At 66.5% G+C, this 25,035-nt stretch overlaps 9 protein-coding genes across 9 annotated transcripts; 5 read left to right on the plus strand and 4 right to left on the minus strand.

The window, feature by feature from the left end:
- Window positions 1-545: 545 nt before the first annotated feature.
- On the minus strand, window positions 546-2,029 carry JCM10292_001536 (uncharacterized protein; the record flags this gene model as incomplete). Its single annotated transcript, XM_076649354.1, has 6 exons — window positions 546-665; window positions 715-762; window positions 817-1,086; window positions 1,145-1,255; window positions 1,319-1,792; window positions 1,859-2,029. The coding sequence occupies 6 exons, from the start codon at window positions 2,027-2,029 to the stop codon at window positions 546-548; spliced, it is 1,194 nt and encodes a 397-aa protein (XP_076505153.1).
- A 205-nt stretch (window positions 2,030-2,234) lies between these two features.
- YAF9 (YEATS domain-containing protein YAF9) lies at window positions 2,235-3,319 on the minus strand (the record flags this gene model as incomplete). The annotated part of the gene is made up of 4 exons (XM_076649355.1): window positions 2,235-2,311; window positions 2,402-2,911; window positions 2,998-3,056; window positions 3,117-3,319. 4 exons carry the CDS (start codon window positions 3,317-3,319, stop codon window positions 2,235-2,237), a joined length of 849 nt encoding a protein of 282 aa, XP_076505154.1.
- A 716-nt stretch (window positions 3,320-4,035) lies between these two features.
- On the plus strand, window positions 4,036-4,503 carry MRPS8 (mitochondrial 37S ribosomal protein uS8m MRPS8; the record flags this gene model as incomplete). Its single annotated transcript, XM_076649356.1, has 1 exon — window positions 4,036-4,503. The coding sequence occupies one exon, from the start codon at window positions 4,036-4,038 to the stop codon at window positions 4,501-4,503; it is 468 nt and encodes a 155-aa protein (XP_076505155.1).
- Window positions 4,504-4,694: 191 nt separating this feature from the next.
- On the minus strand, window positions 4,695-9,982 carry FAR11 (Far11p; the record flags this gene model as incomplete). The annotated part of the gene is made up of 14 exons (XM_076649357.1): window positions 4,695-4,965; window positions 5,070-5,815; window positions 5,871-5,974; window positions 6,054-6,159; window positions 6,238-6,553; window positions 6,611-6,740; window positions 6,816-6,929; window positions 6,991-7,111; window positions 7,192-8,267; window positions 8,333-8,462; window positions 8,522-8,610; window positions 8,680-9,204; window positions 9,273-9,443; window positions 9,526-9,982. 14 exons carry the CDS (start codon window positions 9,980-9,982, stop codon window positions 4,695-4,697), a joined length of 4,356 nt encoding a protein of 1,451 aa, XP_076505156.1.
- Window positions 9,983-10,229: 247 nt separating this feature from the next.
- NCR1 (sphingolipid transporter) lies at window positions 10,230-15,788 on the plus strand (the record flags this gene model as incomplete). The annotated part of the gene is made up of 14 exons (XM_076649358.1): window positions 10,230-10,415; window positions 10,499-10,637; window positions 10,714-13,053; window positions 13,131-13,254; window positions 13,314-13,543; window positions 13,601-13,713; window positions 13,771-13,987; window positions 14,045-14,279; window positions 14,350-14,510; window positions 14,575-14,871; window positions 14,960-15,384; window positions 15,447-15,543; window positions 15,599-15,685; window positions 15,748-15,788. 14 exons carry the CDS (start codon window positions 10,230-10,232, stop codon window positions 15,786-15,788), a joined length of 4,692 nt encoding a protein of 1,563 aa, XP_076505157.1.
- A 227-nt stretch (window positions 15,789-16,015) lies between these two features.
- Window positions 16,016-17,121, plus strand: JCM10292_001541 (uncharacterized protein; the record flags this gene model as incomplete). Its single annotated transcript, XM_076649359.1, has 5 exons — window positions 16,016-16,220; window positions 16,315-16,423; window positions 16,500-16,681; window positions 16,756-16,891; window positions 17,001-17,121. 5 exons carry the CDS (start codon window positions 16,016-16,018, stop codon window positions 17,119-17,121), a joined length of 753 nt encoding a protein of 250 aa, XP_076505158.1.
- Window positions 17,122-17,456: 335 nt separating this feature from the next.
- Window positions 17,457-18,752, plus strand: JCM10292_001542 (uncharacterized protein; the record flags this gene model as incomplete). Its single annotated transcript, XM_076649360.1, has 5 exons — window positions 17,457-17,863; window positions 17,925-18,125; window positions 18,183-18,251; window positions 18,307-18,500; window positions 18,556-18,752. 5 exons carry the CDS (start codon window positions 17,457-17,459, stop codon window positions 18,750-18,752), a joined length of 1,068 nt encoding a protein of 355 aa, XP_076505159.1.
- A 239-nt stretch (window positions 18,753-18,991) lies between these two features.
- JCM10292_001543 (uncharacterized protein) lies at window positions 18,992-23,547 on the minus strand (the record flags this gene model as incomplete). Its single annotated transcript, XM_076649361.1, has 3 exons — window positions 18,992-22,722; window positions 22,857-23,417; window positions 23,469-23,547. The coding sequence occupies 3 exons, from the start codon at window positions 23,545-23,547 to the stop codon at window positions 18,992-18,994; spliced, it is 4,371 nt and encodes a 1,456-aa protein (XP_076505160.1).
- A 332-nt stretch (window positions 23,548-23,879) lies between these two features.
- Window positions 23,880-24,546, plus strand: JCM10292_001544 (uncharacterized protein; the record flags this gene model as incomplete). The annotated part of the gene is made up of 3 exons (XM_076649362.1): window positions 23,880-24,049; window positions 24,108-24,355; window positions 24,422-24,546. 3 exons carry the CDS (start codon window positions 23,880-23,882, stop codon window positions 24,544-24,546), a joined length of 543 nt encoding a protein of 180 aa, XP_076505161.1.
- Window positions 24,547-25,035: the final 489 nt, after the last annotated feature.

A 25,035-nucleotide genomic window follows, 5' to 3' on the forward strand; every position in this document is an offset into this window, starting at 1 on the left:
GGCTCAGCACAGCGATGCAGGCGAGAGGGTTGCCCGATTTGAAGCTAGCGCTCCGCGCGCCCCGGACGCACTCGTCGCCGACGGCCGCTTCCAGACCCTCTCGTAACGTAGGGCGTGCCCGTACAGCCGCGCTTTACAGGACCACCGCACGGTGCAGTCCACGCTCCTCTTCGTTGCTTCGTCCGCAGTCAACTGCACGGCCACTCGCTGGCCACCGGCGCCCACCGTCCGGGCCACGCGCCTCGCCCGCGCCTTGCCCGCATTTGGCGATCCCTCTCCGAGGAAACCTTCTCCACCCGCTCCGCGCGAGGCTTTCGGCGGACGGTCTGCATCTTACTTTGCGCCCTCGCTCGTGCGCTGCGCTCTGTGCACACATCGTCTCTGCAGCGCCCACTGTCGACCCCGGAAAATGAGCGTGACTTGGGCGCCGCGCGCTCCACCTCATCGCCTCTTCCCTTTGTCCTCGTCGTACCCCTTGAGAAAAGGCAACTTTACAGCACGGAGATACAGTACGGCCGACGAACATGGAACACAGCCAGAGACACTCACGCTGCTGCGCTCGCGGCAGCCGTCGCTGCTGCCGCGGCCGACGCCGAGGAGGCGTACGACTCTTTTGCTTCGGCGTCCTTGCGCTGCTGCGAGACCGATTCGTCTGCGGGATCGTGCTGTCAGTATCGTGTAGCAGATAAGACTGGAAGGCAACTTGCAGGTGACGACGCCGACGATGAGCCCGACGCAAAAGAAGAGGACGCTGAAGCGGACCTGCGGTGCCGACGTTGGTCAGGACATCGCGACGTGCAAACAGACTCGACGCACGAGGTAGTTTCTCCAGTTGAGCTTGAGGTTCTCCCACCTGCCCATCTTCCTCTTCTCTCCGGCGTCCGCCAACGCGGCTTCTAGGTCACCCGCTCCTCCCGCCGCTGCTACGCCGCCGTGCATTGTCGAGCTCGTCTTCATGCGCGCGAGCAGCTGGCGATCCTCGTCGACGCCGGCTTCGCCCTCGAGCTTGCCATACCCTCCCGTCGGATCGGCGAAGGGGTCGACAAGGGTCGTTGTCGTCGAGTGCAGCGATGCCGTGCGTGCAAGCTGCGCGAGAACCACGTGAGCGCCACTGCAGGAGCTTTTGAAACAGGATGAGACGCACGTCGGCCTCGGGAGCAAAGGCAGCCTTGGTTTCGTCGTCCGCTTCGTCCATAAGCTGGGCGAGTTCCGTCGCCGGGTTCTCGAGCGCAACCCTCCCCGCATAGCTGAGCACCTGCGATTGCTCTGTTCTGTCAGTCACGTCAGGAGAGCAGATGCGGAAGCTCGTCTGCCGCACATCAAGGTCCGCCACCCTTGCCTGCGCGCCGACAAACGCCGTCCTGACCGCCATCTCGACGCCCTCGTCCCCAAGCGCCGGGTTCTCCAGCCTCACCCTCTCCTCGACCCTCCTCTTCGTGCTCTCTCGCGCGTCGACCTCGTCCCACGCCGCGCTCCTCACCCGCTCGAGCAGCGCGCGGGCCTCGACGCGCGCGACGGCGAGCTGCTCCGACAGCGGCGCGAGCTCCGACGGCAGCGCGGCGATGGCCCCCGCGTGCGCGAGCGCCGACAGGCGCGCGAGCCGCTGCGCCGTCGTGCGCAGCGTCGGACCGAGCGCGACGAGCTGAGAGCCGAGAGAGGTCGTCGAGTGGGAGAGGAGCGAGAGCGTAGAGGGGTCGCAGAGCGGGCCGGAGGAGATGACGCGGTCGCGGAGGGAGAGGAGCGACGAGAGGTCCGTCGACGCCGCCGAGACGAGCGTCGTCAGGTCGTGCAGCTGCGGAAGGCGCGGGACATGTCAGTCCTGTGAGCGTGGGTGCGTAGCGGAGTGAGCGCAGCGTACCTCGCGAGCCAGATCGTCCACGCTGACCTCCTTCAAGCCCTCGGCCGCCGTGGACGGCGTCACTGTCGCAGTCGAAGCAATCGACGCAGGACGCGAGACGGCCGCATCAGGCGGTGGCGGCGGTGCCGGCAGGACCAGCGCAGCAGCAGCAGCAGCGTGAGACTCAGCCATAGTGGAACAGCCCGCAAAGCGCAAAGCAGAAGCTGGGAGACTGGGGTGCAGGACGAATAGGGACGGGACCGGCGGACCCGCGGACGGTGCGGTCCGACGCTCCTGTCAAGTCTCGAATCCGCCTCCGCCCGCGGAGACGAAAGTGAATGAGGAGGTACAACAACATGCTGGTATTGCGACGATGGGTACGGCGAGAGGAACGGCTTCAAGCAGCCGAGGCGGCGGGTGCGGGAGTGCCGGCGGCTTGCGCCGCTTGCAGCTCGTCGACCTCGCGCTTGAGTCCTGTGAGCGGGGTCAGGAGAACAGTCAGACTTTCGTGACACTTCAATTCCAGCGAGGCAGACACGGCACGCAAGAGAACCGGAGACACACCTGCGAGCTCCTGGTCGAACCCGACGAGCTGTTTCCGCATCTCCTCGATCTGCTCGAGCGTCTTGTCGCGCGCCTTGTCGATCCGCCTCCCTTCCTCCTCCTCCATCTCGACCGAGAACTCGCCGATGTTGCCGCCCGAGCTCAGCGGGTGCGTGAGGAGCTTGGGGTGGCGGTTCGTGCGCGGGAGCGGCGTCGGCTTGTGCTCGAGGAGCGTCGCGTAGAACGCCTCGGTCGGCTCGGTGAAGACGAGCTCCTCGTACTGCCACGAATGCACGGGGCTAATCACGGGCGCGGGGAGTATGGGCTGCCCTTCCTCGGTGAGGGAGGTGGGCTCGCCCGTCGCGCTTGGCTGTGCGTACAGGATTGGGTCGACAGGCCACGGGTGCAGCTTGAGGTGGTGGTTGAATGTGAGGGGCTTCTCGTTCGACTCGGGCGCAAAGAAGACCTTGATGATGATGTCGAACTCGCCCCATCCGGTCTCGGTCACCTCGAACGGCGGCGACTCGATGGCTGTGCGCCAGGGTGCGAGCGTTAGCAAAGTTGACCGGGCGGGGATACCGAGCGCGCTGTAGCAGGCACCAAACGGCTGGACGCACTGCGCAACGCATTCTTGTACGTCTCGTACAGCTTGAAGGTGACCTTCTTGATCATGTAGCTGCGTGCGGTTCGACTCGTCAGCTGGCCCAGTCCAAGGCAAGCACATGATGCAACGCACCTGATGTCGTCTGCGCCGCCAATCTGCTGGTTCGGGTGCGGGTTGGCGTACGGCGGCGAGGCGGCGCTGCGGACGCCGACGGTCCAGCGGTGGGTGTGGTCGCCGGCCTCTGCGCGCTCCTGCTCGGTGAGGAGGACGGTCGAGTTGCCGTAGATGATGGGGCGCGCGACGGTGACGCCGCGGACGCGCTTCTGGTTCGACATGGCGAGTGGGGTGTGGTCGAGGCGGGTGCTGTCGTGTGCGTACTTTGTGCGGTTCTGTGCAAAGCATGCGAGTCAGCACGTTTCTCCCGTGTCTGCAGCGCGGCGCTCTGCCTCGCAAAGGATGCAGCGACAGGGCAACGCAGAGGTGGGCAGTTCGTGCCGTGGGAGGGGGCGAATCTGAGGGACCGCGCGCACCTTGTGTCTGCTGGTCAATCTTCAATGGAGGTCTGCACGTGCACTACGGTCCTCTTGCCGTGCTGCTGGCGAGCGAGAGCTTGCAAGAGATGAAGAGAGGGAGGGGCCGGAAGGGAAGGCGAAAGAGCCGGGAGAAAAGCGGCCCTGGTTCTGGACTTGCGAGGAACGTCCTCTGGTCGGACTGTGAGCAGCACTGGCGCTGTCCTGCGGGTGCGCGCGAGGGCAAAGTCTGGCGGAGACAAGGAGCGGAAGGACGCAGTCGCTCTCGCGCCGCCCACACGCACCGAGCACCCGCAGACGCACACAGCCACCGGTGCGCTCATCCAGCCCCACCAGAGCCACCTGCACCCGCGCTGACCCGCGCCACCACTTTTCCCAGCTCCCCCTCCTCCTCCCTCCCTTGCCCCCGCTTCCCTCGCCGACCACGCCCCCAGGACCCGCGTACGCACCGTTAGTGCCACGAGAGACTCTTTCTATACCCCGCAAGCCCCTCACTCAACTCCCCCGGTCGACCCGCACAGATGCTCCCGCACGAGCTCTGCGCCCGCCTCACCAACGCCTCGCTCGCACGGCACCGCTGGGTCCCGCTCGCCCCGACCAAGCAGCACCTCTCGCTCCTTTCGCTCCTCCTCGCCCACGGCTTCATCTCGTCCGTCTCGTACGGCTCGACCAACACGTCCGCCGCCGCGCCCCCGGACCCGGCCAGCTTCACCACCGCCCGCCTCGCCGACAAGCGCGTCTGGGCCCAGCTCAAGTACCGCGCAGACCAGCCCGTCCTCAACAAGATGCGCCTCGTCAGCCACCCCTCGCGCCGCGTCTTCATGGACGCCAGCGAGATCCGCCGCTTTGTGCGCGGGTCCCGCGTAAAGTTCGTCCCCGGCCTCGGACTGGGCGAGCTTGCGCTCATTGCTAGCAATGAAGGGTTCGTCGAGGGGCGCGAGGCCGTCCGGCGAGGGCTCGGCGGAGAGGTCATCGCGCGGGTAGGGTAGGGTAGGCGGCGAGCGGAGCAGTACATGTGCAAGATAGACAGACCATCCCTCTCTCGTTTGCGCGCGCGTGGCTGGTTCGAGAGAGCCAACGACGATGCAGGTGTAGATGCTGTACAGAACAGGACTCTTTGTGCGCCTCCTTCCGTCCCCATCGAGTAGGCGAGGCGTGCGTGACAGCCAGTGCCTCTCCCTTACCGGTGGAAGATGAGCTCGACTTCGTCAATCGCCGGCCCCGCATGCGGCACCGTCGGCACCGGCCCCTCCTCTGCCGCCTCTCCGCCATCGACCAACGCACTCCCCTCGGCGGCCGACGCGCCCGCGCCGTCGTCGTCGCGGTCGATCAGGACGGGGCGCAGCGCGGGCGAGACGGGCCCGGTGCTCGAGCGCCGGCGCGAGGGCCGGGGAGAGTTGGGCACGCGCGCGGCCGCGCGCTCCTCCTCGAGGGCGGTGATCGTCTCGGGGCTGTGTGAGCCAGGAGGCGAGGGTCAGCGTCGCGCACTTCGGCTCAGGGCACAGATGGACATCGGCAACGTCGATGCAAGTCGACAAGAAGGACTCGCACGCACCTGATGTGCTCCCACTCGTTGCGGCTCGTCCGCTGGTCGAGCACCTCGTCGCCCTCGTCGCTCGCCGTCCCATTCGTCCCGACCGCCGCCCCCTCGACGCCCGTCATCCCCTCGACGCCAAAGCGCAGCAGGCCCCACTGCGCGCCGACGCTCTCCGAGTCGCTCACGTCGTCCCACTCGCCGTCGTACCCCTCGAGGCCCAACCGCTCCCACGCCGCGTCGCTCGCGCCGAGCGGGTCGTTGAGCCAGTCGAGCACCCCGCCGTCGTCGTCGTCGTCGAGCGCGAGCCCGTCCGCGCCGTGCCCCGGCCCCAGCCCCAGCCCCGCCGGGCCCATCCCGCCGACGACGAGGCTCTCGTGCGCCGCGCCCGGCCGCCGCGGGTCGAGCGACCCGCCGCTCCCGACGCGCAGGAGGTCGTCGACCTCGAACGCGCCGAGGTCGTCGGCCGGGTCGATCGCGCCGTACGCGAGCTGCAGCGGGACGTCGGCGCCGAGGTCGATCGACGCGAGCGAGCGCGGGGGCGGGAAGACGTCGTTCAGCCCCTGGCCGTCGGGGAGCGGGCCGTGCGGCGAGAGCGGCGGGAGCGGGACAGACGCGACCGGACCCGGGTTGAAGTCGGGAGACGGGTCCGACGGGAGGTTGCCTTGCACGAGCGAGGACGAACGGCGGTGCAGCCCGGGTGCATGCGTCGAGTAGTGCTGCGTGTTGAAGAAGCGGACGAGCGAGCGCAGCGCTTGCTCGTGGGGCTACGAGCGAGACTGGTGAGCGGCGTTCTGCGTGCTCGAGAGACGTTACGCTCACAAGCGACTCCTCGACGTCGGCGTCTACATCGACACCTGCGAGCCACTCGTCGCGCAAGTCGGGCCGCACATGCAGATAGATGGCCGTGATGACCTTCATGTTGGCTGCGGTGCTCATGGACAAGTAATCAGCACTTGGGCGGATTCGAGCGCTCGAAGTGAGAGAACCGGATTCGATACGCACATTGTCGCCATTTCCGCCCGCAGTACGGGACCTGGCTCTTCAGTACCTTGAGCACGTACAGCTGGAGCGTCGGGTGTGCGACCTTGAGGATGCGCTTGAGAATGGCCTGATCCCGTTCAAGCAGTCCTTTCGAGTCAGCCACACGCGCGCACACGATGGGAGGCTCGCAACGAGCTAGACGCACCGAGCTTTTGTACTGCACCATGAGCAGCACGCGGTGCGTCTTGCGCTTGGTGAGCTTCTGCAAGATGTGGACAAAGTTGACGGTCGAGAAGAAGTTGCGCCACGAATAATCGGACACGAGCTCGATCTCGTCGCCCTCGGCGCTGCTCCCACCGGCCGACGAGGTCCCGTTCGCAGCACCGCCGCTGCCGCTGGCCGAGTCGTTGGACCCGACGGAAGAGGGGCGCGCGCCCGGAGGCGGGTGGGCGAGGAGCGCGTCTTCGGGTCGCGGCGAGTCGGAGCCCGGGTTGCAGTACGCGTGGCAGAAGCGGAAGAAGCTGCCGAAGTTGTCCGGTCAGAGCGGCTCTTTCCGTCACAGGTTCACCCGGACTCACTTGTGCTCGGGGCGGTCGTGCCTGATGCGCACGAGGGTCGACACTTCCTGCATGCCGAACATCTTGAGGATGAGGAGCAGACAGTTCGAGTCGACGAGGAGCTGCGAGAAGTAGTGGAACTTCATCACGTCTGGACGACGAGGACGGGATGAAGTCAGCATCCGCGCAAGCAAGAATGCGGGCACACTGGATCGAAGGGACGCACGAGACGTCTTGAACCACTTGAGGGTGAGGATGAGGATAGCCGAGACCGCCTTGGAGGTAATCTCGCGGTGTCGCAGGATGTCGCAGTCCTCGAGGCTCAAATCGGGCGGGGGTTCTGCTCGGCCAGTTCTACGTAAGTACAATCGTCTCCTCTCAGTTGGGTGCAGAAGACGTACCGCTCGAAGTCGGTTCTGCTCCAGGTTGGCCCGGCGGAAGGTTCTGATTCGCCGTGACCGTCGCAAGGAGGAGTTTGAGGAGGACAATTACAGCGCTCTGCAGCTGCGAGAGCGTGTCGCGCTGCGCGTCGTATGGAAGCAGCAGTCAGTGTCACGATGCACAACTCCGGCCTATGACGACTCCTATAGAAGTCGACGCACGTAGAGGATCTCGACGCGCTCAAGGCGCTTGACGTCCTGCCTGCGGACGTCGAGCTCTTTCTTGCGCTTCGGGTCCTCCTCGTTCATCCAGTCGCGCCGGACCTGCCTCCCGAGCATCCGCAGCACCGTGAGCGGGTCCATCGGGTCTCCGCCGCCCTCGCCGTCGTCCTCGTCGTCGCTCGCGACCGCGACCTCGTCGTCCTCGTCCGACACCTTGCCCTTGGCACCGCCGCGCACGCTCGACGCGACCGAGACGTTGTCCGAGTCGGCCGCGAACAGGCTCTGCGACCTCGCGACCTTTTTCGCGCCCGCGTCGCCAATGACGAGCTGCTCGAGCCTCCTCCCGAGTGCGCGCGCCTTGCGCCCGACCTCTCCGCCCGCGAGCTCCCTTTCGCGGAGGCGCCTGCGCTCCTGCTCGCGGCGCACGAGGTCCTGCTCGACCTCCTCGGCGCGCGTGAGCCCGAGCTCGTCGTTGCCAAACTCCTCGCGCACCTTCCACGCCTGCCACAGCTCGGTCGACACGCGCAGGTGGCGCCGGTACAGCTCGCCGGCCTCCTCGATCGCGCGCGGGACGGCGCGCCCGCGCGACGCGTTGGCCGGCGCGAACGGGAGCGGGAACGGCCGCGTCTGGTCCGTCTGGAACTGCTGCTTCTTGGGCTTGCCCCCGACGGGCGGACCGCCCGGGGGCCCGACGGCTGACGGAGGAAAGCCGTTGTGCTGCGGCGGGCCCGTGGGCGCACCGTGCAGTGCGGGTGCAGGGCTCGGAGGCGGAGAAGGCGCCGGCGTCGGTGGCTGCTGGTACGGCCACTGTGCGGCAGGTGGCGGCGGGGGCAGGTTGGACGGGAGTGAGGGGTCGTGGTTCGCGTTGACGTGGTAGCTGAACGTCGGGCGCACGGGCGTCGGTGCCGCGGCTGCCGAGAGGCGGTCAAGCGTCTGCGGGTGCTCTCCCAGCGCAGAGAGCGGGGGCGGGAGCGGGAGGAGCGCGCCAGGAGGCGGGAGCGTGTACGAGGGGTACTTGGCGAACGTCTCGTTGCGGAAGGTGAGAAGGTCGGGCGGGGACGATTTGGTCCAGGGTCCTGTGTCCGGGGCCGCAGCGTCAGTCGTCGGTGCCTCGACAGTTCAGCCGATCACGCTCGCGCACGGTAGTCGGGTCGGTCGCCCTGCTCGTCTTTCGGCAGGCCCTCGACTTCGCGTACGAGCACCTTGACGCGGTTGGCATCCTTGACCCCGCCAAGCGTGCACAGCATCGACTTCCAGAGCAGGAGCAGGAGCTGCGGTGTCGAGCAGAGTCAGTCGAGCGTCCAGGTCAAGCGCGAGTTGCACTGCAAACCTTTTTGACCGGGTAGCCCTTTGCGTTCTTTTCGCGCAGTCCTGCGACGAGGTTGTACAGGTACACCGGCATGGGCGGGTCAAGTTGCACTGTGCGACGCGCGGGTGAGTCTCTGAGCCGGACATTGCAGCGGAAGCGCTCGCGCGCGCGCGACGCACTGAGCTCCTCCCCCCACTCTTCCTCTCCGCGGAAGCACTCGACCAAGAAGTAGAGCACTGCGAGCAAGAGGGCGAGCTCGGCGTTGATCTCGTCGAGGCGCTCCTGGCGCTCGCGCTCGCGCTCCTCGTCGAGCTCGTCGCTCGGGCCCGAGAAGCGCAGCTCGGGCGCCGCGCCCGCGTTCGGGTACTCGCCCTCGTCGTCTTCGCCCGCGCCGCCGGCCTGGGCGGCGGCGTGCGCGGCCGAGAGCGCCGAGGCGTCGTCCCACTCCTGGCCCGTGCGCTTGAGCGCGTTCCACACGCCGCGGAGGGCGCCCGCGGCGCGCAGGACGCGGCAGTTGGAGAGGATGAGGTGCAGGTGGTGCTCGGGCGAGGTCGAGATCCCGGGGCCGAACGAGCCGTGCGCGAGGTGCAGGAGCGAGCGCGCGCAGCGCTGCCGCGTCGAGAGCGACGAGGTCGATGCGTTGAGCGTGCTCAGGAGAGAGTGGATCGCGGCGTGCTGCGCCGACGTCGGCGACTTGGTGAAGTCTGTCCGGGCGGGCGCAAGCGTCAGTCGGTCGAGCGGAGTGCGAGCGGAAGCAGTTCGCGAGACTCACCAAGCTCGCCGTCCCAGAAGTCGCGCCATGCTTCTGCGTGCTCGAGGACCTGGGGCACCTCGACGTAGCTGTAGAACTCCTCGAGTTCGCTGAGGAGGTCGGCCGTGTCGGGTGGGGGCGAGGGGAAGGTGTAGACGGTCTGCTTCGGGCGCGGCGGCGGCTGCGGCGAGCCTGTGCGGGCGAGCATGAGTACAATGAAGCACTTGCCAGCCCCCTGCAAGCTGGCCCAGTGCACGAGTGAGCGCGTGCGCACCTGCTCCTCCTGGCCCCGGCGGTCCCTGCCCTTGCCCCTGCTGTTGTCCGGGAGTGGACGCGCCAGCTGCTGCAGCGGCTGCGGCGTAGCTCTGGGGCTGCTGCTGCTGCTGCTGCTGCTGCTGCTGCTGCTGCGGGGGCTGGCCGAGGCCCATGGACGAGAGGCGGTTGGCGAGCGAGGTCACGTCGTGCGCGAGGGCGGGTCTGCGGGGCTGGGGCGGGATGCTGACGCCCTGCCTGGCGTGGCCCTGGCTGTGGCTCGGGGCTGTGCGGGCGTAGAGGAGCGAGTCCTGGGCCTGGGCGAGTGAGCGCGAGCGGAGGGACGCGAGCGACGACGACGAGGGCGGGGGTGCGGGCGAACCGGGGGCGGTGAGGGGCTGGAGCGTCGCGGCGAGGTCGGCGCACTCGCTGCTGCTGCTGCTGCTGCTGTCGCCCGGCGTGCGTGCAGGCGGGGCCATGCGCCGCGGGGCCGCGAGTTGATCGCGCGACGAGGACGGGGAGGAGGACGAGGGAGAGGGGCTGCTACTCAGACTGTACTACGCGGGGTCCTGGCAGTCCTACCGTGTGTGCGCTGTGCGTGCCTGTGCCTGCGCGACTCTGCGGCGACGCGAATCGGCAACTCGTGCGCCCCACTTCGTCCCCTCCTCGCCTCGTCTCTCTCCCGCTCGCTAGCCTGCTCTCGTGCGTGCAGAGCAGAGCACAGCCATGCTACCCGTGGGCGTGCTCGCCACGGCGGGCCTGCTCCTTCCCGCTCTCGCTCGCGCTGCTTCAGACCCCGATGCTCCCACCCTCGTCCGCCAGCCAGGCAGGTGCGCCATGCGCGACTCGTGCGGGAGAAAGGGCGCATTCGGAGGAGAGATCCCTTGCCCAGACAACGGGCCAGCAACCGCCGTGCGTCCGCCCTTCCACCGCACCTCGACTCTCCCTCTCTCGCTGACCCTGTGCTCCGAGGTGGGGCGGATCGTGGCCCACAGCACGACGACGACGCTCTGTACACCGCGACACTCGCCCAGGTCTGCGGAGACGACTTCTCGACCACGACCTGCTGCACTCAAGGCCAGATCGAGACTCTCCAGGCCTCGCTCGCCCAGGCAGAGCCCCTCATTGCCAGCTGCACGTCCCACCCGGCGACCGAGAACTGCCCGCTCCTGCTGCCCTGCATCAAACTGACCCTGACGACGTCCCGCAGGTCCCGCATGCCGGAACAACTTCCGCCGCTTTTACTGCGAGTTCACCTGCTCGCCCGACCAGTCCCTCTTCCTCGCCGTCACCGCGACCCAGACCCTCCCGTCCTCATCCCGCAAAGCCGTCGCCTCGGTCGACATGTCGGTCAGCGACCGCTTCGGCGCGGGCTTCTTCGACAGCTGCAAGGGCGTCAAGTTTGGCGCGACCAACGGCTACGCGATGGACCTCCTCGGCGGCGGCGCGACCGACTGGCTCGCTTTCCTGCGCTACATGGGCCAGGAACGCGCCCTCGGCTCGCCCTTCCAGATCAACTTTCCGTCGCCCTCGGACCCGCCCCTTTCCCCCGCGCGCAGCGCTTCCGCGTCGCCGCCGTCGCCTCCTCCCGCTGCTCCCACTCCGCTCGACCTCGACCCCATCTCCTGCTCCTCCCCGGACCCTTCGCAGCGCTGCGCCTGCCCCGACTGTCCCCCGGTGTGCGCCGCCCTCCCGCCCGTCCTCTCCCCGCACGAGCAGTACGAGCGCCGCTGCCGCGTCGGGCGCATGGACTGCTTCCCCTTTGCGCTCGCCGTCCTCTACGCCGTCGCGCTCGTCGGCGCGCTCGGCGCGTGGGGCGCGAGAGAGGCGAGGAACCGCTGGACGGGCGGGGGAGCCGGTGGGGCGATCCGGCTGGGCGAGGACGACGACGACATCGAGGGGACGAGCGAGTTTGGCGGCTCCTCTGCCGCGACGCACGGAGACGAAGGCGCTAGTTGGGCGCACGCACTCTTCCGCCGCGCATCGGCGCTCCTGCTCGGCTCTCGCGCGGCATCGAGCGGCCGCGCGGATCGCAGTGTGAGGGGCGCAGGCCGGCGGTCGAGGGCGGGCAGCTCGCCGAGCACGCGCAGCAGCACCGGTGGCGGGCTCGTCGGTGCGCGCTCGATCGCGAGCGAGCTCGACGGTAGCGGCGGGTCGTCGTCGCAGTCGCCGCGGCGCCCGCAGCCCTCTCCCTCTTCCTCCTCCACGGCGCGCGCGTCGTCGCACACGCACCACACGCAGCACACGGACGGCTCGCGCGGCGCGTCGCTGATGCTCGACGCGGCGGGCGAGGGCGCCGCGCTGCAGCCGCGCACGTACGCGCTCAATACGGCGCTCTCGGGCGCGTTCTACCGCCTCGGGCGCGCGTGCGCCTCGCGCCCGTACCTCGTCCTCGCGCTCGGACTCGCGCTGTGCGGGCTCGCGAATGCGGGCTGGGGCAGGTTCGAGGTCGAGAGGGACCCGGTCGAGCTGTGGGTCCCGCGCGGGAGCGAGGTCCGGAGCGAGAAGGAAAGGTTCGATGAGGCGTTTGGCCCGTTCTATCGTACAGAACAGGTCTTCTTCTCGGTGAGGCCGGCGCGGTCCAGAGGCGTCGACGACGAGAGGAATGTGGACGACGAGGAGGGGGACGCGGAGGGGCGCGAGGCGGTCAAGTGGCAGCCAGTCGACGAACCCGTTCTCTCGTGGGACACGCTCAATTTCCTCCTCTCGGTCGAGTCCGACATCCGCTCGCTGCGCACCTCGCCGTCCAACCTCTCGCTCGCGTCCGTCTGCTTTGCCCCGACCTCGGCGAGCGGGACGGCCACGTCGGCGGACGAGTGCGTCGTCCAGTCCCCGCTGGGCTACTTCTCCAACTCGCTCGACGCGCTCACGCCCGAGACGTGGGCCTCGGCGCTCGACGACTGCGCGACGAGTCCCGCTTTGTGCCTCCCGCCGTTCGGGCAGCCGCTCAACCCGAAACTCGTCCTCGGCGGCGTGCCCGGGGGCGCACAGGCGCACGGCGCCCGCGCCGTCATCCTCACCTACGTTGTCACCAACTCGCTCGACCCCGCGGCTGTCGCGCGCGCCGAAGAGTGGGAGGCAGTGCTCGCGGCGTACCTGCGCGGTCTCGCCTCCCCCGCGGGCGCAGCCGCGCAGCACGGCCTGCGCGTCTCGTGGAGCGTCGGGACGAGCCTCGAGGCCGAGCTCAACGCCGCGACCAACACGGACGTGCCCGTCGTAGTCGTGTCGTATATCGCCATGTTCCTCTACGTCGCCGTCTCGCTCGGAGGGAGCGCGAGTGGCCTGCTCCGCACCGCTGCGCGCGCGGGCATGCTCCTCCTTGCTGCGGCGCTCAGTGCCGCGCGCTGGACCGCCCGCAAGGTCCGGCAGTGGACCGGCGGCGCGGGAGGAGGCGCGATCAAGCTCGACGACGAGGACCACTTGCCTGGGCTGGGCGCTGCGGGCGCGGGTCGGTCCGCTGGATTTGAGCAGACGCTCACGGGCGGGAGCGCGAGCGGGCTCGGGGCTTACTTCCGCAGGCAGGTCCTCGTCGACTCGAAGTTCATGCTCGGTGCGTTGCCACGCTCTCCGTTCTTCAGGCGGACCTCGACGTCTGAAGGCAATGGACACTCACGATCATCACAACAGGTCTGTGGGGCATCGTCATCGTCCTGCTAAGCGTGTCGACCAGTGTCGCGCTGTGCTCGGCGGCGGGCGTCAAAGTCACGCTCATCATTGCCGAGGTCATTCCATTCCTCGTTCTCGCCATTGGGTGCGTCGGTTCTCAGCCGCTTTTCTCAGCACGCTGTGCTGAACGTGCATCTACGACAGCGTCGACAACGTCTTCCTGCTGTCCCACGAACTCGACGAGCAGAACGCCCGCTCGTACCGTCACGGCTCGCCTTCGTTCCTCCTGCCGGGCGAAGACGAGACCGAGGACGACGAAATCTTCCTGAGCGCCGAAGAGCGCGTCGCTCGCACGCTCGCTCGCGTCGGACCGAGCATCCTCCTCAGCGCGAGCTGTGAGACCGTAGCGTTCGCTCTCGGCGCGCTCGTCGGCAGTGCGTTGTCTCTCACAAGTTGAAGGCAGTGCACGACTCATCATGTGCGACTCGCAGTGCCCGCCGTGCGCAACTTTGCGATCTACGCTGCCGGCGCGGTGGTTGTCAATGCGCTCCTCCAGGTTACCATCTTCATCAGTCTCATGACGCTTGATCTGCGACGAGTCGAGGTGCGCGCATTCTCGAGGATGTCAGCTCAGGTATGCAGCTAATGGCTGGCTTTCTAGGCGAACCGAATGGACTGCTTCCCCTGCTTTAAGCTACCTGCTGCAGCCACCTTCGATATCGGGGCTGCAGTCAGCGAGAGCCTCCTAAGTCGCTTCGTCCGCCGCGTATACGCGCCTAACCTCGTACGCAAGCCCGTCAAATTCCTCGTACTCGCACTCTTCTCGGGTTTGTTCGTGTTGAGCTGGATTGGCGCACGTCACATCGACCTTGGGCTCGGTGGGTTCCGTCGCAATTTTGCAGGCGTAACGCGATTGACGATGACCGCGTCCGCAGACCAACGTCTCGCACTTCCCTCGTCGTCTTACTTGGTCGATTACTTCAACGCCGTGGACGAGTACCTCGACGTCGGTCCGCCTGTCTACTTCGTCGCTGAGGGGCTCAATGCGACTGCGCTGCCGAACATCCGGCACCTCTGCTCCCGCTTCTCGACCTGTGATGACTACTCGCTCGCCAATGTCCTCGAGGCAGAACGCAAGCGCTCAGAGAGCTCGTACCTTGCCGAACCGCCGTGCGTTACGAGAACAGGGTGACCTGTCCTCGTGCTCTACAATACTGACTCTCCCCTGTCTCGCCCGCAGAGCCGTCTGGATCGACGACTTTATCTCGTGGACGAATCCGATCCTCGAGGACTGTTGCCGGGTGAAGCGCCGCGATTCGAGTCAGTTCTGCGGGCCGAACGACCCGGAGGCGGCGTGCAAGCCTTGCTTCGAGGACCGCGAGCCGGCTTGGAGTACCACGCGTGAGTGGCTCGATTCGTTGCTCGTCGGTTCGATGGCGCCGCTGATCAAGCTTCGGTGATGCAGTCGAGGGGTTTCCGCAGGACGGCGAAATGATGCGCTTCGTCGAGCAGTGGCTCGCCTCACCGACAGACGAATCCTGCCCGCTCGGCGGCAAAGCAGGCTACTCCTCTGCGCTCGCGCTTAGCGACGACCGCGGCAACATCGATCTGTCGCATTTCCGGACCTACCACACGCCGCTCAAGACGCAGGACGACTTCATCAACGCTTTTGCGGCGGCGAGGCGCATCGCAAAAGACTTGAGCAAGCGAACGGGCGCAAAGGTGTTCCCGTACTCGCTTTTCTACGTCTTCTTCAGCTCGTGTACGTCGCGTCATTTCCCCTCTTTGCGCCACCCGAGCTTGTTCCAGACCTCTGATACCCGCCTCTGTCTTTCCACCCGCTCCTGCAGACGGCGAAATCTGGGCCACCACGCGAGAAGTCTTGACTTTTGCTCTCGCGGCCGTCTTCCTCGTTACCTCGCTCATCCTCGGCTCTTTCCGCACCGGATGCGTTGTCGCCTTCACCGTCTTCCTCTCGCTCGTGAGCGTCATGGGCGCGATGGGCGTCTGGGGCGTTTCGCTCAACCCGCTCTCGCTCGTCAACCTGGTCATTTCGGTCGGCATCTCGGTCGAGTTCTGCGCGCACCTCGCGCGCGCCTTCATGGGCGCGCTCGGAGGCGGTCTGCCGTTCCACCATCCGGCTGGTCCGAAGGACCGCGACGAGCGGGCGGTCGCTGCTCTGGAGGACGTCGGCGCATCCGTTGTCAGCGGCATCGGCGCGACGAAGCTGATTGGCATCGCGGTGCTCGGGCTCACTTCGTCGGCCCTGCTCAAGGTGCGCTAAGTGCCAGATGATCTCGGGGGGATGTCTCGGACTGACTGATGGCCGCCGAGCAGACCTATTACTTCAAGATGTGGCTCGCCCTGATTTTGTCGAGCGCGCTGCACGGCCTCGTGCTTCTGCCTGTGCTGCTCAGCATCTTTGGCGGTCAAGGTGCGTGCTGGCTGTCACTTATCAATTGCTTCTCGCGCTCAGCCAGTGCATGTAGGGTACGCTCTCACGACGCAAGACTCGGACGGCGGCTGGATCGAGACGAGCGTGCAGCGGCGTTATGCGCGCGAGAACCGCACTTTCAGTGCGCCTCTCTCGCTTAGATTCTAACGTCAAGAGCAGCTGTTGACCCGCACACTCTCATAGTCGATGACGATGCGGACAGCGTCGACAGTGAAGGTTTCTGATATAGCGGGTTTCGTAGACTTGACTGTACAACTGCGTGAGGGCTGCGCATGACTCGTCTCACCCGTCCGCTGTGCTGGACTTCAGCAGTAAGCGTGCCTCGGCTGCCCGCGTGCCTTTCGAGAGTCGAGCGGACTCACGTAAGCATGACGCGGGCACTTCGGCCTTCTCAACCCGGCTTCCTCTCCTTCCCTTCCCCACACGACTCTTCCTGCGCCGTTCACATACCATGAGCTACCCTTACGGACTCGCGCCTGTTCTCCGAGACGCCTCGCAGCTCTCACCCGCCAGTCCCGCGGATCCTCCCTTCGTCCAGCTCGACCGCCTCAGCAAGCATATCCCGGACTCGGATCTGGTCAAGGCCGCTGCGGCACACGTCAAGCCGCTCCTGGGCGACAAGCTGTGGAACCACAGTCACCGCGCGTTCTTGTTTGGTTCGTCGTCATCTGCTCACCTTTTGTCTGTGCGGGCCTCCATCGCTCGTACGCGCTGCAACGACTATCCGCTCACGAGCAGCACACGAAACAGCTGCGTACATCCGCCAAGTGCAGTTCGGCGACTGGGAGTGGGATGCGGAGGCGCTCTACCTCGCCTGCCTCTTCCACGATTTGGGCGCTACGGAGGAGAACCTGAAGAGGTGGGCCAGAGTCTCCGATTCGTGGAGTTAGGCGTTCCGGGCGCATCCTCCTGACAATCCCCGCGTATACGTGCAGCTCGAAAACCTCATTCGAGTTTTACTCGGCCGTTCTCGCGCGCGACTTCCTCCTCGGCCACGCCGACGGCAAGAGCCGCCCTGATCTCGTCGACTCGGTCTGTGAGGCCGTGGTACGCCATACGAACTTCGTGTCGAGCATGATCACCGTCACGGGCCAGCTGATTCAGCTCGGAACGCTCTGTGCGCCTTCTCCTTTGTGTCTCGTGCTCTTTCTGTGGATTACCCTGGGATTTACTGAGTCTGCGCTACTGCAGACGACAACATCGCTCAGTACCGTTCGTGGGTCCACCCGCAAACGGTTGCCGAGATCTGCAAAGCCTACTCTCGCGATGCCTGGGCCGGCTGCTTCCACGACACAATGAAGCGCGAGATTGAGCTCAAGCCGTGGTCGTGCGTTTCACCATAAGCGGTTGTTCACGCACGCAAGCAAGCATGATTGCGCAAGCTGACTTGAACTTGCCGGCGGGACGTACGTCCGCGCCATGCGCTTCTCTCGCAGCCACACCACGATCTTCGACTTCAGCGCCGACGAGAAGGGCGTAACTGCATGGGACCACATGCTCGAGGACGAGCTCGGCAGCTTGGTCCGGAAGCAGGGGCAGGAAAAGCAGCAGGCGTAGCGTGGTGGCGGCAAAGTGTGCACTCGATGTCGGCGTCGATGCCTTCGCAAATCGCGGCGATCGTGCCGTCGAAAGGTAATGACCGCTTCCGAGCAAGGTTCGAGGCGATTCGCAGAAGGGAAAGCAGGACGCAAGCCAGAGAGCTAGGAGCGGAGCTGTGGAGGCGCCCGAACGAGAGCCATTTGCCCAACGGACAGCACGCGGGGCTCAAATGCGCATTGCCTGTTCGTACTTGCGAATCAGCGGCAGGACCTCGATGGACTCGGGGCAAGCCTTCAGTTGCGGCGAGGTCAAGCAACTGATGAGAACCGTCCTCTTCGCCTGCGCGACGGAAGATGCGCGATGAGCATGCCATCGACCTGCTGGACTTGTTCCCGCCTGCAGCAACCGTCTCGAGCACGCCTGTCGCGCTCACCGCTTCCTCGCTTGCTTTGATCGGACCCGTACCCGAAGCATCGGTCATTCACTTCGCGCTCAATCATCTACGGGCCGAGGCAGATCAGGCGGCATCTAGCTCTCTGAGTGACAAGGCGCGCGGCAAGCGCCGGGCGCAGGAGGAGTATGCGGACGAGGCGGAAGAGCCGCTCGTACCGGCGACTCCTGCTCGTCCCCGGCGCGTGCTCATTGCCTCGCCGGACGAAGCCTCACTCCGGGACGAGCTTGCGAACGAGTGTGACGTTTCGCTGCTTGGACAAAGAGTCGACAACGAGACCGCACGACTGCTCAACCGCATCGACTTCCGGTGCGCTCCACCCTTTGCGCCCTTCTCTTGCGCTGTTTGTAGCTCAATCGAATCCCTGCAGCTATCTGCCAACTAGCGCACACCTCACCTACTTCCTCGCCACCGTCTACACTTCTTCGAGCGGCGCAGCACAGGATGCGCAACTCGCCTTCACCGCGACGGGTGCCTCAGCGCAGGTTGACCCAAGCTGTCTGCCGCACGAACCGACGATGGTCATCCTTCACGGAGCTACGAGCTACCTCAACGAGCCTGACCAGGCGAGGTGCGTGAACAACTCGCTATCTCACCGGGCCAGGCACTGATCGGCCTTGTTCAGCAGAAGCGGTATCGAGGCGTACGGTAGCATGCTTGCACACTTCGTGAGCACCTTTGAGCACATTGCTCCGAGGTGCGTATAGTTTTCACGACCTGCATGCGCTGTGCTCACCTCGACTTTGCCGCAGCCGTCCGTTTCTCGTCCTCTTTGACCCGCTCGCAATCGACCTCGCGCTCCCTGTCCTCCCACTGCACCTGGCAGAGTCAGGCAATGGGAGGAAGCGCGGTGTCGAGGGGGTTGGATCTACGGGCGAGCGAGATCAGATGTCGCTTTCGCGCATCATTGAGCGTTTCTTTGACTGGATTGGCGAGGCTGAAGAGAGTGCGTCCTGCCGCTGGTTCCTTTTGCGGACGTGCCGCTCACGCTTTGACTGCAGTCAACTCGGGCGATTCGCCACGACAGCAGTCCCAGTTCCGCCGCTTTCTCCTCTCGTGCCGCGCATCGCCGCGCATGCGTACCCGCATGCCCTCGCAGCAGCAGCGCGTCGGGCTCGAGTACGTGATGCACCGCGTCGGCGACAAGGACCCAGAGGGCGAGGACGAAGACGGTGTGAGGATCGAGGTCCCGGCGTAGGATCTCAATGGCAGTGTGACCACCGAAGATGATGCCGTTTGCCGCTTCCGTTGAGGGATGGCAGGCGCTCGAGTCTGGTCGCGTGCAGTAGCCGGAGGAGCAGGACAAGAATGCTGTAGTTGCGAGTAACGAGATGCTATGCTGGGTACAACTAATGCGAAAACGGTTACCGAAGAGACAACAAGAGTACGGCGTGCAATGCGAGAGGGAGGTGCGTGAGTGTGGGAGGGTATCGAGATCTATTGCGGGAAGGGAATATGTGCGGGGCGGTTCCCACCGTAGTGCGAGCGCGCCTGGCGCTCGGCAGCCGCGCGCTCCCGCCGCGTGCGCCAGAGCTCGAGCGAACGCATCGTGAGCGGGTGCTCACGCTCGAGCGCCTGCCGCTCGTCGAGCGCATCGTCCGGTGCGAGCTTGACCAGATGGCCGCGTTCCGCCTCGAGGTCGACGGCCTCGTCCTTCTCAAGGCGGGCGTTGTACTTGCGCAAGGCCCGGATCGACCCTTCGCCGGAAAGCGAGTCGAGCGCCTGATGCAGTTCCACGAGGGTGCGACCGTATGGGTGCCAGAGCGCTGCTGAGCGGGAAGCGTGTGCTGCCGAGAGCGCCTCGCCGAGCTGAACCGAAAACCCGGCGATTGATTCCGCAGACGACGACGGCGGGATCTGGTGCAGCAGGGCTTGATATGCCTCTTGTCGCCGACTGCGCAGGTCGCGCTCGCGCAGACCGGCCGCCCAAATGCGAGCAGGCGTGCGACCGACAGCGTCGGCGCGGCGGATGGAACGCAGCTCTTTCTCGAACTCGACGAGGGTCGAGGGATCAGACGGGTCGCCGTCCAAGTCATCGAGCGTGCCGGGACGACAGAGGACGTGCTCGGTGATCCACATGGCGCGGCGGAGCTGCATGTCGCGGATAAAGTAGAGCGCAAGGGCGTTCCAGTTCGACGCGTCAAAGGCGAACCCTTCGGCAGCGAGGCGACGCCAAGTCGACTCGACGATCATGTGCAGCTGACCGCGCCCGGCCGCATCGAGGAGGATGGAGAGGGGGACACGGAGCACGTCGGCCTGTGCGGGATCGACACGGAGCGGGCCACTCTCGCCGCCTTCCGCCTGGGCGGGACGGAGGAAGCGTCGCTTGACCGATTCGTACAGGCGCTGCCAGACGAGATGGACGTTCTTCGCCGCGGCACGAGCTTGCGACGGTGTGAGCGGAACCTCCTTCTGGCGGAACGCATCCATGAGCATCGAGTACAGCTCGATGGGCGGGTCGGTGTCGAGGAGGTCCTCGTCGAGGCGGTCGAGCACCTCGTCGAAGAGCTTGATCGCGTCGCGCGCGTCGCCCGACTTGGTCAACGCGCGGAGGATCGGGGCGTAAACGGCGATGGCAGCCCGCCCGCGCGCGAGCGGCTGGTCCATCGCGACGGGCTGCCGCGCTCGGCGGCGCTTGCGCGGCGCCGCCTCCCCCTTCAAGCCGGTCGAGACGAGCGGGAACGAGCCCGACTCGAGAAAAGCGCGCGCCTCGGCCGTCGCGCGCCAGACGGCGGCGGCGAGACGGCGACCCTGGCTGTCCGCCTGGATCGAGAGGAGTCGTGCGCCGACGATGATGCCGACCGTGATCGAGCTGGGCTCGATGCCCCTCGCGCGCATCTCGGCGAGACACGCCTGCGCCTTTGCCACATCGCCGCTGCGCGAGTAGCCGGCGATCAGGTTGGCGAAGACGAAGTGGTCAGGGACGATGGCGGAGCGCATGGTGGAGGGAAGGAGGCCAGGGGTGCGCTCTGCGCGCTCGATGAGCGAATAGATCTCCTCGGCAACCGACATGTGCCCTGCAGCGCATACGCTCTGCAGAACGAGCGTGTAGGTGACCATGTCGGGTCGAACGCCGCGCGAGAGGGCGTTGCGAAAGAGCGACAACACCGTCTCGGCCTTGGTCGCCGTAAGGATGCACGCTTTGAGCATGACGTTGATGGAGGCCGTATCGGGGCACAGCCGCGGGTCGGACTGCGAATCGAGGAAGCGGTACACGGAAAAGGCGGCGCGCCAAAGCCCGTTCTCGACGTACGTGCTCATGAGCGTCGTCCAGGTGTCGCGCCCCGGCTCGAGCCCGACACGCTTCATCTCGGCGATGGCGGCTTCTGCGCCAGACGGGTCGCGCGCGACTGAATGCGCGAGGACGAGCGCATTCCAGCTGTTCGCGTTTGGCGCGAGCCGTGGGAACGCGCCCTGCGCGAGCTGCTGAAAGAGGTCGAACGTCGACTTGAAGTCGCCTCGGCGCGCAAAGCCGTGCAGAACGGCGTTGATGGCGAAGAGCGGTGCGTACAGCCCGGTCTGCACGAGCTCGCGCAGGACGCGGAGCGCGCCCTCCACGTCGTTGACGCGGACGTGCGCGACGGCGAGCTGACCGTAGAGCCTGGCCCGGTCGGCGGGCGAGGCCTTCGCGAGTGGCGCCGAGTCAAAGGCTTCGCGCGCGGCCTCGAGATCGCGCCGGTCGCCTTTCGCGCGCAGACGGCGCGCGGCGAACTCCAGCGAGGTCGAATCGCTGACGCCAATCGCTGCGAGGCTGCCGAGTAGGCGCTCGACGATAGGCGAACGACCCTGGTCGGACGCGAGCTTGGCGAGGACGCGATATGCGTCGATGACGGGGGATGAGGTGGGATAGCAGACGGAACCCGAAACGGTCTGCGAGTCGGTCGCGGGCGAGACGTTGACTTCGCCCTGGAGTGCCTCGGCAAGACGCTCGAGGGGCGGGTAGGCGACGGCATTCGCGTCGTCGTACAGCCGCTCCATGGACAGCCCATTGACGAGTGCCGTCATCGTCTTGAGGCGCTCGAGCTGTGCCTCCCGTCTGGGCATCATCTCGCCTGCCTCGCGATCCTCGCGTCGTGCCTGGAGCATGCGCCACAGGTCGAGCGCGCGCACCGCACTGCCGCTTTCCGCAAGCAAGCGGACGACGACGCTCGCCCCCTGCTCCACTGCCTCGACCTGCGCGCCTGCCTCGCGATCCTCCGCCTCGTGCAGCATCCTGAGCAGGGCGTCTGCCGGGCTCGGCTCGAGCGCAGCGAGAACGACGCCGTACTGCCTGCGCAGGACGTCGCCGAAGCCTCTCTGCGCGCGGTGCGTCGCGTTCGTCCCGCGCACGGTCGTGGTAAAGAGCGGTTCGAGGTCAAGGGCGTAGGTGGTCGGGAGGAGGAGCGCGAGCGCCTGCGTGGCGGCGAGGGAAGGCGAGGAGGAAGGACGCTGCCACAGCTGTAGGAGGTGCGAGAGAGCCGTGCGGCGCGACTGGAGGAGCGTGGCGGTAGCGTCGGGATGGGAGGGCTGCGCGGCAAGCGCGTCGTCGGGTGCCGAGGCAGGAGCGACCGCTGCCGAGGGACTCCATGACGGGCGGAAGAGCGCGTCGAGCGCCTCGCTCAGCTCCTTCGCCTCGGCGCTGCCGTCGTCCGGTGCGCCAAGGAGGGCGACGCTGATCGCCTCGAGGGACTCGGCGAGCGTGACGGCGTCGAGAAAGAGGAGTGCGGCGTTCTGGCGCAACGAGCTGTACGGCGAGGTACCGAGCGCCGCGAACGCCGTCAGATTGTGCCGCGAGCTATGCAGGAGTGCGAGCATGCGCCTGGAGGCGTATGCGCGCAGGTCGAGACGACGCTGCTCTTCTGGAGAGTCGCGCGAAGCGAGCGGGTCCGTCCTGGGCGGAGCATCGACGGCGCGAGCGACGCGCGAGAAGGACCGGATGAGGTCGAGCTGCCGCTGCGGGTCAAGGGCGTGGAAGAATGAGGGGTCTTCGGCAGCCTTCCACAGCGCCTGAAGCTTCTGCTTGGCGGTGGGAATGTCGAGGCGCAAGACGGGCTGCCGCTCCCACGGCGCTCGTCGTCGCGGAGGGGTGCGTGGTCGCTTTAGACCGGTGCCGCGTGTCGATGGCAGGATGTCCGGCGCATGCTCGGCGAGCAGGCGAGCCAAAGCCTCCTCCGCAGGGTCATTCGCTTCTGCAAACAGCATAGGGATCAGCATGCGCGTACGAGGCAACAACGGCAGGAGCTTGACGTACTTGCTTCTCCTTCCACCACTTGCCCGTCTCTTCGCTCCTTCGTCTCCTTCCCCTTCCGCAACCTGTCCTTACCCTTCCCGTTTCCACGACCGCCCTCGCCCGCGCGCTTCTCCTCCTCTATCCGCCCGCTAGCGGCCACGACCGCGCTCGTCGTCTTTCCCCTGCACCTCAAGCAGCTGAGCCTGACTCTGCCGCACACGCACGGCGCCGCGCGCGGGATCGCGCTGCGTCGCAGCCCGCCTCCGGTTGGCGCGAGCGGGCTCGCAAGCGCCGATGCGTGCGAAGGGGAGGGTGAGCGCGGGCGCCAGCTGCGGACGTCGAAATGGTGCGTCTGTGGCTGTGGTGGTGGCGGGGGCGGCGCGGCAAAGGACAGGGGTGAGGAGGAGGAGGACGAAAGCCAGAAGGTGAGCGGGTCGTGAAGGTGCCGCGGATCGGGGAAGACGGGCGGCGTGAGCACCGCAGCGGCCGCGGACGATAGTGGTGGTCGTTGTGAGAACGTTGGCGGTGCTGGTGCAGCCGCGAGAGGCAGCGATCGCGAGAAGAAGCCAAAGCCCGGACGGATGAGGTCGGGGAGCGGCGGCGGCGGTGGCGCTGCGGCTGGTGCTGGACCGTGTGCCGACGTCCCGTACGATGCTGATCGTGGTCGCGCTGGTGGTCGGAGTGGTCGTGCGAGTCTGCACGCACACGAGCAAGGTGCGGCGGCAGACGACGAGGGAGGGGAGATGGGAGCTCGCCGCAGGAGGGACGCGGCGGGACGGCGCATGGCCTCGCGTGGCGCGTAAGCCTGCTGCAATCTTTCTACAGTGAGTCTGGGCTATCCCGGTGGCGTGAGGAGCGAGGGAGGCGCACCCCGCTGGTCTTCCTGATGAGGTCGGAAGAAGCGCCGCGACGACAGCTGCGATCGGGCTAGCTGGGAACTCCGCGCCTCCGTACAGCTGCTTCTGTGCCGCTCGACCTTACACAAAGGCGCAGGAAGCGGGAGCGAGCGACTTGGCGGCGGCAAACGAGTCGCGCTCGCCGCCGAAAGCGACCTCGACCTTCTCGCAAGTCGCTCGATCGCAAAATCCGGGCAGAGCAGGGCAGAGAGAGCAGGATATGGCACAGGCGCACAGCACGCAGCAGCATCAGGGGCCCTCGCTCCTCGTCCTCGGCCCAACCACCGCCGCCGTCTTTGGCTTCACGTCGGGCCTCGTCTCGGCGAGCAAACTCGCGAGCAAGCAGTTCCTCGCAGAGAACGCTCACCGCCTCCCGACGACCGTCCAGGGGTGCGCGCCCTCTCACTGTTCCCGCCAGACCATTGCTCACGCTCCCGTCATCCTCCAGGTGGTACTTCTACCAGAAGACAAAGAACTACCGCGTCCTGTGGGCGGGCATCAAGGGCGGTCTGCGCACCGGCGCACGGCTTGGGCTCTGGACGGGCGCGTTCCTCGGGCTGGAGGAGGTCGTCGATTCGGGCCTCCGGAGCGGGATCGAGCTGGCAGGACCCGGGGCGCATCTTCAAGGCGCAAAGACCAAGTGGGTCTCGGGCGGAGTGGCGGGCCTCGGGCTGGCGGGCGCGGCAGGCTGGTACTGTGCGTGTGCTCTCGCGGCTGTTTCCTGCTCGAGAGCAGGACCGGCTCACGCGACTTGCCTTGCAGACCGTCTCTCGCGACACACGGCCGCCAAGAGGCTCTTCCTCGGCTTTGCGCTCGGCAGCGTCGCCGGCGGTGCAGTTGACCTGCGCGACTGGCTCCGGGCGAGGCTGCCGACGAGGGGGTCTTGATGGTAGCGAGCGAGGTCACTTTGCCTCTGGCAGCCGCCGAGTCGAAACAGCAGGACGGGCGACACAGGTGCGTACGGTTTGTTGTCTCCGTGGCGCAAAACTGACGATCCTATACTTGCAGCCCTCATCACCGAGCACGAGGTTGACATGCTCATTTTCGTCGCCCAATCGAGCCCGACTGGCAGCGACACGAGCTGCCCGGCCGCGCCGAGCACCACAAGCAGCGCGCGTAGTCCGCACAGCGTTCCAGACTGCAACCGGACGCATTCATCGCCTGTCAGATCACCCCTCGTCGAGCGCACCAGCGAGAGCCGAAGAGTGCCGCGTACCTCTGCGCTCGCTTCCCCAATCTTCGTCTGGCGGCGCCTCGCGTCAAGACGGTGGATCTCTACACGATTTGAGGTCGTACTTCTGCACGAAGCCTGTACGCTGTCCCGGTGAATGGGCTCGAACCGATTGGACCTGCGCCAGGGGGAAAAGACTGAATCC

Source organism: Rhodotorula paludigena, assembly GCF_050403205.1.
Source record: "Rhodotorula paludigena JCM10292 DNA, Rt_paludigena_JCM10292v1_ctg23, whole genome shotgun sequence".
In the NCBI taxonomy this organism is placed as follows: Eukaryota; Fungi; Basidiomycota; class Microbotryomycetes; order Sporidiobolales; family Sporidiobolaceae; genus Rhodotorula; species Rhodotorula paludigena.